Here is an 18,211-nt window from a genome sequence, read left to right as displayed (position 1 = left end):
CACAGGCATATGCGTACATTGAGCCTGCAGATACTCTTAGAAGTAAAGGGCGGTTGTAAGTCTCCATCAGCGAGCCTGGGGGTGTGATTGTTGTGCAAGCCAGTAGGCATGCACTGGGGCACAGAGAAGGGATGGGTATTGGTGCTGCTTTGTGACCGAAAGGAAGCTTTATCTTCAGTTTGTCTGTACTGAATCATTGGCTCTTACTCTTCTGTCTTCTGATTTGCACCATCATGAGATAATTAATGGTGGAGGGAGGAAGTGTTCTTTGTTGAGACATCCTGAGTTTACACCACAAACTCTTAATTCCTGGGTCTTTTGGTTGCCAACGTTTCTAGAATGCGTTTGGTAAAAGAGTTAGATGGGTATGACCTTACTGTGGAAAGTTTTAGTCATTGTGGAAGGTTTCTTAGTCATTGGGTAGAGAGATTTCATTGTTACCTGCAGGAGGCATGCTTGAACCAGCTCAGAAGGTGCATTATGTATTTTATTCTATGCTGTCCCCTTTCTCATTAGGATTTCAAGGAGCAGATAGTCCATCATGCTGCAACCATCTTCCTGATCAGTTTCTCATACTGCGCCAATTACATCCGCATTGGGACACTGGTGATGGTGATTCATGATGCTTCAGATTGCTTCCTAGAGGTGAGCTCCACAACTTACATGCCAGGCAAAGCCTAGTTAGCAAGGGTGCTCTTCAGCATGCTCTTCAGCCAAAGTGTGTCTTTTGATCTAGCACAGTATGGGATAACCTGCATGCAGACTTTATGCGTCTGGCTTGTCAGCCTCCCGGAACATGTGCAGATGCACTGTCTTGGCCCGCTGTTTTATTGTTCTTTCTTCTTCCAGCCAACTAAGATATTCAATTACATGAAGTGGAAAAAAACTTGTGACAGCCTCTTTATGATCTTCTCAGCCGTTTTCCTCATCAGCCGCCTGGTCGTTTTCCCCTACACGTGAGTCTGCTGCAGTCAAGGGAAATGGAAAAGCTGCCTTCTGAGAGACAGGATAATTCAGCTGGATGCTGAATCTTCTGCTGCAGCCTTTGCTGTTCAATCTTTGAGCGTGTGGCCCTGCCCTTTGCATAGGCTACAGTGTTACATGGCTGTTGTACCTGCCTTGGGGTAAACTAGGGTGGTCTGCCTTGGAGTTCATAGAGTAGTCTTAAAGCCCTGAAGTATACTGCAGAGGAGGAGTCCTCGGCCTATGGCTCTGCCCTGCTTATTTCTTCTGGTGGGGAACTGAGAGTTGACTCGTGTGTTATGTATGAGAAGGTGACTGACCTGAAACAACTTCTGTGACTAGAGCTTTCTGGGGCTTAATTACGCTCTACAAACAACACACTTTCCCTCCACTGCACTTCCCTCTCTCTTGCAGAGTGCTCTATAACACCTACTATTACTCCATGGAGATATTCCAACCCTTCTTTGGATACTACTTCATGAACGCTCTCCTGATAATTCTGCAGCTGCTCCATGTCTTCTGGTCCTGCCTAATTATTCACATGGTCTACAAGTTCATCCTCCAGGGCACGGTATGATCAGTTTGTAGTCCTCTGTACATCACATGGGGAGGGAGGGTCCACCTATACTGCTTGGGAGCACAGGGGTTCGTCTGGGGTGGGTGCCTTCTTGCCTTGGTGAAATTACATAGGTACGTTCCAAACAGTGAGGTGAAAGGAACAGTCAGTATTGTTAGAGAAAGTTGATCAAAAAAAAAGTAGACTTTTTATGAGTCACTACAGTATTGAGTCCACTTCTGATGCTTATATTCAAGAAAAATGTGGATTGGGCTCCAGGGGAGATTTCTGTGAACAAAGTCAGTGACTTCTGAGTACGGATCCCAACACTTAGTCTGGTATGATTTGCATTTGAAACAAAACTAAGAAATAAAGACACCATGATTGGTGTGGCCAGTGCAGAAGTGCTTCCCTTATAATGCAGAATTTTTAATTACAGTGTTACTGAGATCACAGAATGGCTGAGATTGGAAGGTACCTCTGGAAGTCTTGTCCGTATTCCCTGGGTCAAGCAAGGTCACCTAGAGCAGGTTGTCCAGGACCATGTCCAGACAGTTTCTAAGTATCTCCAAGGACAGAGAGACTCAACAACCTCTCTGGGCACCCTGTGCCGCTGCTTGGTCACTCTCTCAGTGGAAAAGTCTTTCCTGATGTTCAGAGGGAACCTCCTGTGTTTCAGTTTGTGCCCTTGCCTCTTGTCCTGTCACTGAGTACTCCTGAGAAGAACCTGGGTCTGTCTTCTTTACACCTTCCCCTCAGCTGTTAATACACATGAGTAACAGCCCCCTGAGCTGAGCCTCCTCCGGGCTGGACAGCCCCAGTCTCAGCCTGTCCTCATGTGTGAGGTGCTCCAGTCCCGTCACCATCTTTGCAGTCCTTCACTGGTCTCTGCAGTGTGTCCCTGTCTCTCTTGTACTGAGGAGCCCAGAGCTGGGCACAGCACGCCAGGTGTGGCCTCACCGCACTGAGCAGCAGGAGGGATCCCCTCTCTCCACACGCTGGCAACACCCCTAATGCAGGCCAGGAGGGGCAAGGGCCCACTGCTGGCTCATGTTCCCTTTGGTGTCTGAGGGGACCTCCAGGTTTTTCTTAGAAAAGCCCATCAGGTTGTTCCTCCCCAGGTGCAGGACTTCACACTTCCCATTGGTGAACTTCACCAGGTTCCTGCCACCCTGCTTCTCCAGCCTGCCAAGGTCCCTCTGGATGGCAGCGCGATCCTGTGGCACACCAGCCACCCCTCCCAGTTTTGTGTCTTCAGACTTGCTTAGAGTCTGCCCCAGCATCCACATCGTTAATACATATTTTGTATGGATTCTCTTAAGTGTTGTAGATGTCTACAGAGTAGATACTTCTGTCTAAACTAGCTTCTGGACTGTTCTCGTAGCAGTAGACAAGCATGCCCAAAGCATAATCCATTCAGCATGGCACCCAGGTAGTGCTGTTTGTCTCCATCAGTTACACAGCAGCCTAGGGTGAATATCTGACATACAGCTGTGTAAACGTCAGGGAAATGACCCCCACTCTCTCTGACCATAGTCTGTAGTGTTTGCTGAGAGACCAGACTGCTGCTCCGCATGAAATTCTTCCCAAAATCAAAGACATGACCTAATGGCATTACACTGGCCACATGCCAAGAACACAGTCCAGGAGTACCAAGTCAAGGCCTTGTGGGGGTTGGCCTCATAGCCCAGGCTGAGTTGTTTTATTTGTCTCCAGCTGGGGAATTCTGTCTGATAGGAACTGAGAACAAGCATTAAAGGCTCATCTTCATCCATATTGTCCCCATTTTCTTTATCTGCTTTGCCTTAATGTAACACAGAGCAAATTACTTGCAAATTAGGAACCAGAAACTTCACAGGGCAGAGAATGAGCACACAACTGAAGACTCCCTTTTATCGTTTTCCTGATTCTAGTGTGGGCTGAATTACCATTGCAGTTACAACAGTGTAAAATGGCGAGGTAATAAATAGCCTTATTAGAAAGAAATGAACCATCAGGGAGAAAAATACTGAAGCATATCCAAAACTTTGAGAGCTTTCCATACTGAGCAGTGAATAGCAAAGAAAATCATCCTGAATAGATCTGTTTCAGTGATGATATTTAGTAGCCCAAAGCAGTATCAGCAAGAATATAGGACACGATCCCCTCTTTGAGAGCCATAAATTCTCACTGCAGTCAGAAGCTCATATTCTTCTCACAGGCCTTTCTGATCTCCACAGTTTTCCTCTCTGGCTGTAGAATTATCTGCACCTCCTCACATGGTGTCCCTTAATCCCCAGTAATTAGAACGCAGCCTAGATCCTGAAGTATGAGTTTCATTTGCACATACAGGCAACCTGAGGCACATGGTTGTAATTCAAGCAGCTCTACAGTTCCCGTGTGAATCTTGCTAGGTGTAAGGCCTCAGCCACATTGTATGGCCATGAATGGATAAACTTAGGAATATTGATTACTGTTTGTCCTTAGGCTGTAGATAGTTCCTGAACTGCCAGTTCCAGAGTGACAGGAGGTCCAGGTTGTTTACAGAAGATAGCATCTCCTACCCATATTGTCCTTGGGGGCAGTTTGAATTCAGTGGAAGTTTAGATTCTTACAAATCCTGTCTACATCTGGGTGTAGGGATCTCTAGAAAGAGCATCAGACCAAATAGACTTCTTAATATGATCCAAGAGATACCCCCAGAAGGTGACAGAATAAATGGAGACTACAGGTATCTGTGCAGCCACTGACATTCCCCTGAGCAGTTTCCAAAGCTCAGGCCGCAGAAGGGTTTGTTGCTTTCCCTCAGTGCACTCCTTCCAGCAAGGAGTGTGACACCGTGGATTTGTCCCCAATTTTGGTACCTTGTATTGCAGAGCAGAAACAGTCTGGGAAGCCAGCAAGTACTAGGCTGGTTTTTTTCTAAACTGTCATGTTACTGCATCATTTCTTCTTTGTCTTCCTTTTACGGCAATGAATTAAATATTTACAAAAGTGGATTACAGATCTCTCAGTCAATAGCAAGAGGAAAAACCTGAACATCAAACTGAATATAATCAGAGTTGAGTGGCTTTGTGTCAAGCTGTTGGTTTGTTTGAAAGCGTATGCTTTCCAGCTGTAAAGCAGCGTGCTCAACCTGCAGCCACTGAGGCCAGGGGTGGTCAGAAGCTATATCCTTGTCCCTTTTGGTAAAAATGTGAAAGAGTTTAATTAACTGCCTCCCCCCATCCTCCTTCTACATGCTGGTGCCTGAAGCAGCAGTGTGGATTTCGTCAGTCTTGCACGATTGCCCTCAGTCCTGGGCATCCGTGCTTTGGTGCTGCTTCTCAACCCGTACAGTAATTCCTAATGTTATCAGGATTACAGCTAGGATTCCACCGAGACTGAAATCAGAGACAGTCTGTTTACAAAGGTGATGTAAAAGCTGAAAGGAGTGGGTAGAACTGTGTGGCAGAGGCAAGTGGCTGCAGTAGCAGGTGACTCTTTAGCCTGTGGCTCAGCAGCACTGCTTCTTGTGCAGGCGTCTGTGTTTGTATTGCTTCTCATTTGCATGTTTCTGTAGATGGAAAAGGACATGAGAAGTGACACAGAAGAAAGTGACAAGGATGAAGAAAGAGACCAGATTAGGGAAAAGGAGAAAAACGGGATCACCTATTTCAGCAACGTCACAAGCAACAATTACATCCAGAGGAACGGGTCTGAGCCACTGAGCAACAGAACCCATCTCACCAATGGCCATGTCAAGGAAAGATAGCTACTGTTCGCGTGCGTCTGCTCTGGTCTGTAATGAATTCAGTCCACCGTCTTTAGAAACAGTTTTGCTTGTTGTGTAGATAAAATGGAGTGCAATTGCAGCATTGTAGCTGAATTCCTGCTTGCCATAAACAGAAGTGTTTATAGTCAGTGATATTTGAAGGAAGTTTTTGGTCTTTCTTCAAAAGCTTACTGTAGGTTGTAGCCTTGAAGCAGATAGAAAGGGATCAAAGTGGTTTGACCTGTATTAGATTGTACCATAGTTGTTGTTAAATGTGTTAATCTTGAAAAATACTTAAAAAAAGGGTAAAACTCTGGCAATGTCAAGTCTTAACCACCCTAATGTTGTTTGATAGGGTTCTGTTTATCCTTAACCTGGAGGCCCTGCCACTAGTAATAATTACAGCTAACAAGTATGTGTGAGACTCTAAACCTTAATACAGGAACACCTTTGAGAAGACAAGTGCCCCATACACATACACCCTCTGAAAATTAAAACTGAGTGTAGTGGAATGAAAGCTTTGGAAGGACGTAGGAGAAAACATTTTCTTCTCAAAGAAAATGCTGCTGTGTGCCACGTGACCAGTTTTGTAATAGTATGGATTTCAGTCCCTTCTGTTGTCAGCATTACTGCCACAAAGGTAGGAATTCCAAAGCCGAGACTGGAGAGAGTACCCACCCAAATCATAGTTGGAAGAGCTGGAGAAATCCAGGCAGCTGTCTCAACTGTCAGGTAATCCTTTAAACCTGTCTTGGAAGGAAACGCAGTCAGAAGAAGGGAGGTGACAAGAAACCAGATATTCTAGAAGACAACACTGACTAAGTGCTCATGTTTTCACCTAGCATGATTAGCACAGTGGGAAACGTTTACAGAGTCATCTTGTGGCAAGAAGGGAATAAATTTCCCCTATTCTCAAAGCAAAAGGATCCAGAGGAGATCTGCTGAACCTTATGGAGTAATGCTTTAACATGGCCTTCTAATTCTAGGGATGTATCAATAGCAAGTTTAAAGCAGTAGTCCATGAAGTCATGACGCAGTTCTGATTGTTCGTTTAATGTCTTAGGTCTTATATCCTCTGTAGTCTTAGACTTTGGATTCTGTAATCCATTATAAGAGTTAAATTAGTATGACATTAATTTCTGTTTTATTGCACAGTTAATCTATGAAACCAAAGTATTAACAGATTCATTGTAATGAGCGCAGGGACTTAAGACTGCCAAGGCCATGCAGAGACTTCCCTATGTGTGCCCAGTAAGGGCCAGTACTAACTTGGGGGCGGGACATGGACCAAGGAAACGCCTGATTTGAGGAGGTGGTGCACATGTGTAATAGGCAGGTGACAGCACAGAAGAACAAGAGGGTTTTCAGCAATCCACTCTGTTCACCTGAGATGTGACAGAGAGCTTTGATCGCAGCTTGTGTGGCCTCATCTTAGGTTTCAGTCAAAATCCATTGGATAATTTCGGAGGGGAAAAAGTGGTTCCAGCACAGGCGATCCAGGGCAGTAACGTGCTCGGGGAGGAGAGCATCTGTTCCTGCACTTGTCATTTAAATTTGTATTTGCTGAAGTTTGTCTCTGAAACCTTGAGGTGATCTGAAGTATGTTCTGTGTACTGTCACATTTCTTTAATCTGAATACAGTCTTGCTACTCCTCTGCAGGTGATGCGTTCAGGAGGGATGGTTGTATCTTATTTTGTACTACTGAATGTAAACATTCTTTATAAATTATTTTGAAAGGTTTGATTGTCTGTGCGCTTTTCTACTTCAGCTAGCAGGAGGTAACCTGGCTAGCTGCACATTATAGGTGGATGTGCAATGAGGGAGACACGTATGGGTGCTATTGCTGGTGTAGATACGCACGCAGCGTGCATGGAGAGGATGCCGCATACCCAGGCCATGCAGCCATACTGCAGCTGCCCCATCTGTCTCCTACTAGGTAAGGCTGCGTTTGGCCCTGGAAAAAGGGACACTTGCGCACCCCCGGGTTCCACCCAGGGGCGGGCCAGGTTACTTTGCACCATCAGGGCAGTGGCAAGTCCAAGACTGCAGCACTGGGGAGGTGCTTTGGACTTGTAAGGACAGGGGGGAAGCTCTTTTTCGTGAGGTTTTAGGCAGCTAGGAAAGTAAAGTCACACCACCTCTCACCCCCCAGAGACTGCACACTGCACAGGAGCCAGTGCAGACATGACTCCGCCTGCTGAATTTTATCCGCAGGGCTTTGCTGTCCCCTTGAAGACTGAGATAAGCTCATTAAGAGGCAAATCTGATTCTTGTGAAAGGATACATCAAAGATTCAGAGGAACTGTTTGGCTTAAGAACTATATATCTGTATGCCCATAAACAATATACAGAAACCTGCAAACACTTGTCTTTAAAATGTTTTCTACTCAGGCTTTGAGTTTGCTTCCAAGGGGCCTGACATTTTACACAAATACTAGGGGAAACTGTTTCTGAGAAATGCAAAGAGGTGGAAAGCGAAGGATGGTGTAACTACAACATGCTGCTGTGAGGAACCATGGTCCGTCTCCCACATCTGACGCATGCAAGGCAAAACAGAAAGATAGGAGAGATGTGCAAAAGGCAGAAGAACCTGAGCCAGCATTCCCTCGAAGGAATTCGACATTCCGATCTGCAGAAAGCCATGCTGGAAGGCAGCCGGCCACCTACCTCCGTGGGACACTGGCCTCACGAAGAATGTCACCTAGCCAGTACCTTGCTGGGAGCGCAAGACCCTTCACAGGACACCTGGTGTGAGGGTTTGCCCAGGAATTATTTCACCCTGTCAGCCAAGGATGCTGCTTTCTTTTAGAGCCCCTCAAGAATCTCAGCTTTTTGAAGATTTATATAGAGCCTCCAGGGCAGAAGAGAGCAGACCCCGCCTCTCGTGGCCATCAGCCTCATCGTGGGGGAAGCCACCGCCTCTGCTTTCAGCTCCTGGACCTGGGAGCGTCACGGCCTGACGGGAGGCCAACCGATGGACTAGAGCCAAGGAGCAGGAGCCAGCCTGGGCTGAGAGGGCTCCATCTCTGCAGGCCTGGCTAGAGCAGCTCCTGCCATCCTGACGTAGTTCTCACAGGGGCAGGGTTGCTTTTAACCAGCACCTCTTGGTTTTTAAGGCCTCTCCCTTGCTCTGGAGATGTTAATCATTCAGCTCAGGATGAATGTACCTTTTTTCTTTCAGTGTTGCTGCATCACATCAAGACTCTTAACACAGACAACGGTAACGCTTGTAGTGCAGCCTCCCAGGCTGGTGCTGTTGCATTCTCCCCTTCTCATCCAGTCAAGCACCCTTGTGGCAGCCATTCTCTCAGCTGCTCCGTTCTTGAGGAGCCTGAGCACCCTTGGAGATCTGTCCCCTACTGGCATGCTAAGCCCGTACTCCTGCCCATCAAACCCTCTTCCTCATATGCAGTCTTTAATTAAGGCTACGTGCAGGTTGCTGCTCCTTGCACCCTCAGAAAGGGGACTAAGGAAACTGAGGGAACGCTTCAGTGCCCCAGTTTGCAAATGGTTATCATCACACACGTGAATGCATAAATCCAGAATAGCCTCCCTCCTTTTGTGGTGCTCTCCAGCTTGGAATAAAGATCATTTTAGCCATAATTACATAACCTGGAAAACTTGCTTATTTCAGGCTAAAATGGAACTGATACTGGGTACAGCTTGACTGCAGGGGTTGTTTGGGGGGGTGTCCCGCCATCCTGCAGCACTAAGGGCTATACATCCTGCTGAAGATTCCCTTGACATGCATTTGATTTATTAGTTTACTCCAACAATATTTTTTAAACACTGATGCAATGACTTTCCTGTCTCTCTGAGCTGTTCAAAGGACAGAGCCACAGAGGTCAAAGCTCAGAGCAGCCCTTTATTTAGCACAGCTGAGGAGCTGATGGACCATGACAACGCTGACTGCTATTTCCAATAACGACCTGCAGCCTTTGTGCAGACACAAAGGTTTCACTGGCTTTTGCTTCACGATCATTTGCCAGGTAGAAAAGACAGACGTCTGGGAAGGAACAGATGGATTTTCAAAACTTAAGAAATTTCACAGCCCAAACCGAATACAATCTTAACACCCCACCAGGAGTGCTGTAAAGCACAGGGCTGTTTAGTTATGCTGGATCTGGCATCTCTCACGCCCATGTATCAAACCTGCGCACAGAGACGCACCCACGAATAGGAAGGGGGCAAGGGAGTTTGTAATCTATGACCTGGCATGTGTCAACGTAGGGATCAAAGAGGACTACGACGGGGAGGGCACCGTTCCCCTTCCTCTGCCCAAGGAGATAAATCCGTCCGTTCACAGTGCTGCAGCCCATGAAGAACTTCTGGGTCAAGCATTCCTCATCCACCCGGGTCCACTCATCTGTCTCCACATCAAACCGAAAAGCTCCCCCTCCTATGGTGTACAGCGCGCCGTTCAGTGATGTGATGCAGAGGTCGTACCTGGGTGGGAAGAAACCCTTCATCAGAATCCACAGAAAGATCCGACCCCTGAAATACTCGGTGTGACCCTGGTCCTCATATCAAGAGTCCCACCTAAACAGAGAATCACAGAAGTGCTGGTGGGACAGGACGTCTGGATTTCTCCAGTCCAACCTCTTCTTGCAGCAGGACTAACACTAGAACCTTTCTTCTCCTGTCAGGTCCCAAAAGATTATTTCTTACCTTGGAAGTGGGGAGAATGAGACGACATCCCAGCTGTCCGTCTCTGTGTTCAGCCTCTGCACTCCATCATACACGTGTCCATTTTCATCCAGGCCACAGACCACATAGATCCTGGTTCCCACACTGACCGCATCTCCTCTCTCCACAGGCTGAGCCATAGGACTCATGCTTTCCCACTCGGACTCCAGCAAAGCCATGCGCTCCACTGCTGGGACTATCCCTTCGTCGGTGCTCCCTCCGAGCACGTACAGGTAGAGGCCTGCTCCTACTGCACAGTGGCTGTTGCGGGACATCTTCATGGCAGGTCCTTCCAGCCAGCTGTTGTCCAAGCAGTTGTAGATAAGCACCCAATCCACACTGTACCACACAAACTCATCCCGGAAATATCCTCCTGTCACAAAGAGGAAGCTCCCTGGAAAAACAGCAGAGAAAAGTATCAGTTAACATGAAAATTGATCCTGAGAGCTGAGGTTCTCGTTTCTCCCTGGGCTGCAGTAAGCAGGTGCAAAACGTGCAGGGAAAGCGAGTGCGCTCTGAATCAGCCTGCGGTGTTTGATGCCTCATCTGCACAAGGTCTGCTGGGCCTGCGGGGTGCACCACGTCCCCCCAAGTCTGCTCCTGCTCTTGAAGAGAATCATCGAAACTGGTAGGGCAGGAGCCTTTGGGGACCTCGTGTCCAAACTCCCACTTGAAACGGGCCTCTCACCAACACTAAAAAAGGGAAGCCGTGGCATGGAGCTGTCTTGGAAGGCTCCAAGCATGAGGACTTCACAACATCCATGGGTAAGTTTAACTTAATGGCAACTATAAATCATGTGTCACCATCTGTCAAAGCCACCGTGAAAAAGAAGGCAAAAAAATACGCTGCTTGAAGTCGACTTACTCCAAATAAATCTAACGTAAGGAGTTAAATGGTTTCTACTGTATGAAGAGAAATATTCAGCTTTGTCTGCCATTCTCCCAGGACTAAGGAAAAGAAACCCATTCTTTGGATATAAACACAAATATGAATGAGGTTTTAGCAACTGAACAATGCAGTTTTATGGGAGAAGCAGCTGAACTCCCCTGCATTAGGGCCTCCAAGCCTCAACTTCTGCTTGCATTTGCTTAGTCCCACTTCTCTGTAAGTTACCTACTGCTGCCACTGCATACTGGGTGAGGTTCCTGCGCTGCAGTGGAGAACAAGCCTGCCAGGTCCCTGTTTTAGGTTGAAAGAGAAATAATTCTTGCTGTTCCTTGTCATGCTTTCCTCCCAGGACATATAAGGTGTCGTAACTCCGACCAGCATAAGGACACAGTTCCTTATTTTGCCAGCTGGGTGGAGGACAGCTGTCTAACTTCTTTATTAGCCTGGAAAAGGTATCTGTCTCTCCAGGGCGCTTGCTGCGTTTCACCAAGATATCAAGGAAGGACAAACTCAGAAAAGTAACCCTGATTTCGCCCACCAAATCCAGAAAGTCTTCCTCTCTCGTTGCTGGGTCCTCCATTATCCACCTCATAACACTGTCAAAAACCACATCTTCTCGCGAAACGAAGAGGTCGTCGCTTTTTAGGAGCTGTATCAGCGTTTCCTTGGGCAGCACCTTAAATTCTTCCTGGCACATCACATCCCCCCAGTGACTGAGAGCCACATTCATAGCAGACTCGTACAGGTCTATAAAGGCAAATTGCTGCGAGTAGGTCATCAGGCCCAGGCAGTTGGAAACGTGCAGTTCTCTCTCCAGAAACTTCTGACACAACAGTTTCACTCTGTCAAACTGAAAAAAGTCAGCTGTTTCCAGTAAGCTGGTCACATTTTCTTGACCTATAAGCACTTGGGCTGTGCGAGTGAACTCGAGTAGCACCTGAAAAGGCACTGCATCGATCCCTCTGATCACTATGTGGTGTTCAGAGCTCTCTCTTGCCCCCCCAAAAAACATGGCTTCAAAATAACGACTGTGTACTGAAAGCACCCTGCGGCTGACCTGAAAGAGTCTCTCTCCAACCTCAAGAACTGTGTCTGCAGCCGTTTCTGTCTGAGGTCCCAGCTCCTCTGGTTCTTGTGCAGGCTCCATGCTTGCTGACTGCCAGGCGGTTAAAATTAACTGAGCCCTTATGCAGCCTTCGCTCATGGGAGGTCTCTGGAAACATTATCCCCCTAGTGAGGATAAATACAAGATAAGCCAATCTTGTCCTAAAAATAGAGTGTGTTTTCTACCCTCCTGTTTTGCTCTTCAGTCCTTCCTGCTGCTTTCAGAGCAGCAATAGCAGGACAGCTGTATAACCACAGATGTAATTGGCATCGACTTTTAACTAGGCAAGACTGCAGCAAATTAGGAGAGCTGTTAGCCAGGCAAGGAGCCTGGACTACGAGAAGGAAAGAGAAGAAACAACCCAAACCTTCCTAAGCACTGACTAAACATCAAGAAGTTGTAGAAGAACATTGCACCCATTTCAAAAAAAAAGGACCTGTTACAGCACTTTCCACTTCTATGAAAAACATAGGAAAGCTTGAGACTTCCTGGGAACAAACACCCAATTTCCCCAAAGCCGCATCTTTCATCAGTTCAAGTTTAATCTCAAATTCCAGATTGTTTGCAGTAGTTGGTATATATTTAACTTTATACTTTGGTAAGAGATGGGGGAAGGAATGAGCCCCCGGTTCATGCCTGGTGGCTGTCTCATATTCAGTCATCTTCAATCTCAAAGCATGAAATACAGCCAGTACAAGAAACAGCTCACTGATTCCACACAGTGAATTCTTCTAAAGCATTTAGACCAAGTTATTAAGTGGACAGATTTGCATAACGACCTTGAATTAGTGCCCCTTGTCCCAAAGAGCCCACCCCAGCAAGGCTCTGTCCCATTTCTCCATGGAGTTCAGCAAGCAGAATTGCGCTATGTGGATTAAGAGCACCTTTTTTCCCCCCTGGAGGCTCACTCCTGCATTTCTGGAAGAGGCTTCTGCAAAACTGCTGTTACAAATGGTTCTGTAGAGTCACATTTAGGAACAAATCCAATATATAAGCATACACACATCCAAAATTCAGCTACAGAATCAGAATGGTTTGGGTTGGAAGGGCTCTTTAAGGTCATCTAGGCCAGCCCCCCCACAATGACCATCTTCAACTAGACCAGGTCACTCAGAGCCCCATCCAACCTGACCTGGAATGTTTACAGGCACCTACCACCTCTCTGGGCAGCCTGTGCGCATTTCACCACCCTCACTGCAGAAAAAAAAACACCCATAAATATCTTTATATCCTGTCCAAATCTACCCTCTTTTAGTTTAAAGCCATTACCCCTTGTCCTATCACCACAAGCCCTGCTAACAAGCATGTCCCATATAATTTTCATATTATTTTTAGGTACTTGCCTCCCAAATATTACCCATGAGTCTGCACTGTAGGAAAGGACAGCCACATGTCTTGCAGTGAAAACTGAGTGACCTATTACATCAGCAGAAAATGCTGGAAACACACCCCTCTCCAGAGTTTATACACTTGACACATGACTTCAGACAGATATTTCCGTACCCTCTGCATCTAGAGCCTGGAATCCACTCAAGAGCTTCAATGGGTCCATTTCTGACACTGCACTTGGAAAACAAGAGTGCAGAGATGGTGCAGCATGTTATAGCCAGCCAGCCCTTCCTCCCCCACCTAAGGGACTCTTCAGGACTCTGCTTGGGCTGATGGTGAGCAAATTCTGCTCAGAACACACTAAACAAGGAACCTCCTCTGAATTGTGCAATTGCACAAAGAACAAGTTTTGCAGTGTTAGAAAAAAGTTATGTTGGAAGGAGCATGACTCCACAGACTGTTTGTGAAGCACTCACAGAATGAGCCCCTGGGAGATTAAAGTCCAGAAGCACTCAAGTTCACACAGGCAGTAAGCCACACAAGACAGCTGGTCCCGTTTCACAGCCTCCTGGAAAAGTCAGCTACAATGACCTGGAATTTATTTACTTCAAGTTCCCATCCCTTTCAGAGCTGACCCAGGAAAGGCTATGAACGGGAGTACAGTGCTGGTACCAAAATAACCAGCCAGTACAACCCGGCCTTGGCAGGCTCTTGACACCCTCTAGGAACAAGACTGCTGCTGCCACCCAGCCAGTTTACTCTGCCACAGCCTCCTCCTAAAGGGTCCTGGGGAAAGGCAGGCAGCTGAAGAGGGTTATATACAGCCTACAGGCACATATTCCCTACTAGACAGTCTTTAAAACATTAACACACACACACACAACTCCTCAGAAAAGGGACCAGATGCTCTCAAGTCATTTCTCATATTTTGGCTTCTGATCTGTATCCTCCTGATTTTGCAGTATTTACACTCTTCCCAAAAAGATTTCCTTTTGAAAACTGCAATGTCGCTGTAGAGCACTTTTTCAGACTGAACCCCAGACATTTAGGAACAGATTTGTTTGTATTTATTCACTCAAAACTCCTCAAATTTTGCTATTTCCACAGTATAAAAGAAATAAAAATGTTTACTTACAAAACAAGTTATAACAAGCAAAGCAGAACCACATGTGGATAGCTACAATATAAAAATATGCAGTATTTCCAGGCACTGCCTACAACTGAACACCAGGATCTTAAATATTCTTCCTCTAAAATTCCAGATATCTAATAGATACTTCTGTAAGGCTCATGTCACTCAGCCAAGAATCATCCTAGAAGTTAGTCCAGTCCTGCAGAAATGTGGGAGCCTTCTGATACACGGATCTGGAACAAGTGCTAAGAAAGATCATCTTGGCTACAGAGCTTGTAAAGGCGATGAAAAGGTACTGTACAAGGAAAATTATTTTCCTGTGTGCACTGCAGCAAGCAGGCAAGAGACTCAACCCAACAGCAGGAAGACTACAACACAATGCTTTCCAGCCGAGTACCAACACCTAGGAGGAAGAAAAACATGTTCTAATCTATTTAGGCTTTAGATCAATTTAGATTAGGTAAATTTATGATGCATTTTAAAATGTAAAGAATATAACCAATATTCAGGGCATTCTTTACTAATTTTATGTGGTTGTTTCAAAACTCACAAAATGAACAGTGTCTCAGACAATTCCATGACAGTATCGTCTCTCCTGTCAGCTCTATGCAATGCAGTTACACATTTATTTGGGGGGGGGGAATATCAGAACTTCCTACACACCACACCCCATCCTCACATGATTTATGGAAAGCCACAAAAATAAAAGTTGACCGTTCTTTCACACTAACAAATACACATTCAAACTCCTCCCCCAAACCAGGAAGCTTCTCATACACTGGCAGTTTTCTCCAATGCGATCTGCACCCTTGAAGTCTTCGGCAGCAATCCAGATGCACTAGCCGTCTTGCTGTTGAATGAAAGGGTTTGGAATAGCTTCCATTCCATCCTGAGGACAAATAAGAACCACAGAAGTCCCTCTGCAGACCACAAGTCCCAGCTGACGTGTGTCTTCTGTTAATTTGTATTGATCATCTGGATCTGAAAAACAGAGACCCACAGTTACAATGGCAACATATGGAAAAGAAACCAAATTCCACCAACTTCAAAAGGCACAGACACGGATTTTTTTCCGGGCATCTCTGCATTGTTTTATTGAACACATGGACTATAAGAGTGATGCGGCAGTAATACCCGATGTCTTCAGGGCACTACCAATTTACTAATTTTCAAAGCAGCACATGGCACAGTAGGCAATAAAGAGCTTCGCTTTTTATGCAAAGCACAACATACACCTTTTTAAAGAATTCAAAGGCTTTCATTCACCTAACCAAAAGCACACATACAAGCAATTAAAAGAAATCCCATTACAGACAAATATTTTGGGATCAATGCAAATCAGAAAAAGACCCAGACTTCAGAACGCATCAAGTACAGAATGCACTGGTCCATTCCAAGACCAAGCTAAACAAGGCTGTGGATGGGGACAAATACAACATGGCAACGGCCAGTTCCAACCTCCTTGAAATTCTAATTTATTTGATAAAAATGCACTACTTTAAAAACTCCCTTTAAGAGCAGAATTAAAGCTTCAGGTGCTTCCTTAAGCAGGCAAGAGAATACTCTTCAAAACCACTGTGCTATCACATTGTAGGTTTTTGTCTGAGCAGAAAGGGAAATGGAAGTCTTAATCCTTGGATGGGAAACAAAAATAAGAGAAAACCCTACAGATCTTCTAGCTCTAAGCAGCTATAGAAGGCTTTAGTTCCACAGAAACGCAAAGACGGCAGTTACAGTAGAGTTTAAGAGAGTAAGATACTACAAGTACCAAGAGGTAAAGTCAATTGCATTATCTGAAGAGACACATGCTACTTTATTCAAGCTTTAGAGAACAAGAACAGCAAATAAGTTAGAAGAGCTCAAACCAGGACTATCAAGAACATTCTACCACAGGGAACTTGCTTAATCTAGCTTCTGTTATCTTATCCCTTTACAACTTAGTTATCACAAACATGTCTCAGTTCAGACAAGGTCAACCAGAAGCTGCTGTTCATTCACCCACAGAGCTGCAAGATTTCTGTTAAGAAAGTTATTGGGGGGGAATGGAACCTTTACACAGACAGCATATGCTTACCTCTCATATATTCAATGGTACCATCAAGCACGAGGTTCAGAAGAGGGTCAAATCCTTTCAAGACGCCGCTTGCTATTGAAGACCAGACATGAAACAATGATGAGAAAAAACCAAACCCAAGTATACAGCAACACAAGACTGCATGAAGGACACGTTAAAGTTCTCCAGCTCTGTCCCCTCCCTCAAGCAAGGCTATCAAGCAAACGAGACCAAAGGTATTACACAGCGCCCGCTTTATAAAAGTGCAAGTGCACGAGAACCTGGTTTGTGTTGTGTCAGCTACCGCTTACAGGTTTTTCAACCAATTTTTCAAAATACTCTCCAAGACACTAACAGTTTTGTTCTTAACCAATTTCAGGGGCATTTCAAGAATACTTTAGCATAACAAATCAGCATAAGCACTGCCTAGATAGACACGCACTGCAGACACACAAGCACTTTGTCCTAAAAGAGAACATGATTCCCCAAGGCTGGTCGCTAACTAAATCACAGGACTACACAGAATGACATCCCAGTTTGAAATACACTTGTTGATTACCAGCATTACCATCATTGCTAACAGCCCAAATCAAAAAGACTCTTACAATTCCCAGTGTCATATGAGGATCGTAAAGAAACTCAAAAGTTTTTGAGAAGAAAATTTAAATTGACAGATTCAACAGAATTGTCAACTGCCCCAAAACTGTCAAAAAAAAAAAACATCTCAAAACCAACCCCACATTTATCAGTTCGGAGTCAAAGCAACTTCCAAAGGCTCATAGGCACAGAGTCCCAATGGAGTTTAGAAGAGATTTACGAGATTTTAAAGAAGCTCCTGCCACGCACCTCCCGTGCGGCCTGCTGTCAGCATGTCTGCAGGCGGCACCGCCAGCTGCACCGAGGGACGGCTGCAGGCACAGCGAGGCAGGAGCGGCGATCTAAGAGCCCCACAAACAATAAAAACACACAGTGAAATAGATTAAAACAGTTTATGGACTCCAGATAAGGAGGTTAACGAATGTATTAATTCAGACACCCACAGACGTTTCTTCGCTTCTTTAAAAGCACCCTTGACATGTGAAAAAACCCAAAGTGAACCAGACAGTTGAAGATAACAAAAGACAATAAAAGAAAGGTACATGGATGGAGTAAAGATAAAATTAGAGCCAGGGGATTAACAACAATGTTAAAGACAAGGTGCTGCACACAGGGTTACAACAAACAGTAACAAAAGCAGCCGGTACTCCTGGACCCTCCTGGGAGGGAGCCCCCAACCACAGCCACTGCCTCACCTTCTCTCCCACCCTGGAACTTCACCCGGATGGTCTTGTCGATGTACTTGGAAAGGTCTAGAATGCTCTCCTTCTTCTTCTTCTCCTTGTCCTAAAGGAGAGGAGCAAAGACAACCCGAATTAAACACAGCGGGCCACAGCGGGCCACAGCGGGCCACAGCGGGCCACAGCGGGCCACAGCGGGCCACAGCGGGCCACAGCGGGCCACAGCGGGCCACAGCGGGCCACAGCGGGCCACAGCGGGCCACAGCGGGCCACAGCGGGCCACAGCGGGCCACAGCGGGCCACAGCGGGCCACAGCGGGCCACAGCGGGCCACAGCGGGCCACAGCGGGCCACAGCGGGCCACAGCGGGCCCCTCACCGCCATCTTGCCGGCACCGCCGCCACCTCCGCCGCCGCTCGCCATTTCATTCTCCGCTGCAGGAAGTGACGTCGCACCTCGGCGCGGCCCAGGAGCGGTTCCGGGCGCGG

At 46.3% G+C, this 18,211-nt stretch overlaps 3 protein-coding genes across 9 annotated transcripts in view; 1 reads left to right on the top strand and 2 right to left on the bottom strand.

Moving 5' to 3' along the window:
- LOC121087564 (ceramide synthase 4-like) overlaps nucleotides 1-6,992 on the top strand; it is a 48,153-nt gene extending 41,161 nt beyond the window's left edge. For all 7 annotated transcript variants that reach the window (XM_040592737.1, XM_040592738.1, XM_040592734.1 and 4 more), the window contains 4 exons: nucleotides 517-645; nucleotides 850-956; nucleotides 1,378-1,534; nucleotides 5,061-6,992. In XM_040592737.1, coding sequence (XP_040448671.1) covers nucleotides 517-645; nucleotides 850-956; nucleotides 1,378-1,534; nucleotides 5,061-5,252 — 585 coding nt within the window. In that variant the 3' untranslated portion in view covers nucleotides 5,253-6,992. The remainder of the gene's footprint in view (nucleotides 1-516; nucleotides 646-849; nucleotides 957-1,377; nucleotides 1,535-5,060) is intronic.
- Nucleotides 6,993-9,098: 2,106 nt separating this feature from the next.
- Nucleotides 9,099-14,215, bottom strand: LOC121087563 (kelch-like protein 24). Its single transcript, XM_040592733.1, has 3 exons — nucleotides 11,054-14,215; nucleotides 9,922-10,333; nucleotides 9,099-9,699 (listed from the first exon to the last, which is right to left on the bottom strand). The coding sequence occupies exons 1-3, from the start codon at nucleotides 12,030-12,032 to the stop codon at nucleotides 9,387-9,389; spliced, it is 1,704 nt and encodes a 567-aa protein (XP_040448667.1). The 5' UTR covers nucleotides 12,033-14,215; the 3' UTR covers nucleotides 9,099-9,386.
- A 683-nt stretch (nucleotides 14,216-14,898) lies between these two features.
- On the bottom strand, nucleotides 14,899-18,211 carry LSM7 (LSM7 homolog, U6 small nuclear RNA and mRNA degradation associated). The gene is made up of 4 exons (XM_040592742.1): nucleotides 18,102-18,211; nucleotides 17,740-17,830; nucleotides 16,469-16,540; nucleotides 14,899-15,375 (listed from the first exon to the last, which is right to left on the bottom strand). Exons 1-4 carry the CDS (start codon nucleotides 18,144-18,146, stop codon nucleotides 15,233-15,235), a joined length of 351 nt encoding a protein of 116 aa, XP_040448676.1. The 5' UTR covers nucleotides 18,147-18,211; the 3' UTR covers nucleotides 14,899-15,232.

The sequence above is a fragment of the Falco naumanni genome, chromosome 4, assembly GCF_017639655.2.
Source record: "Falco naumanni isolate bFalNau1 chromosome 4, bFalNau1.pat, whole genome shotgun sequence".
In the NCBI taxonomy this organism is placed as follows: Eukaryota; Metazoa; Chordata; class Aves; order Falconiformes; family Falconidae; genus Falco; species Falco naumanni.
Note: the sequence above shows the minus strand (reverse complement) of the source record. Positions and strands in the feature narration are given on the sequence as shown.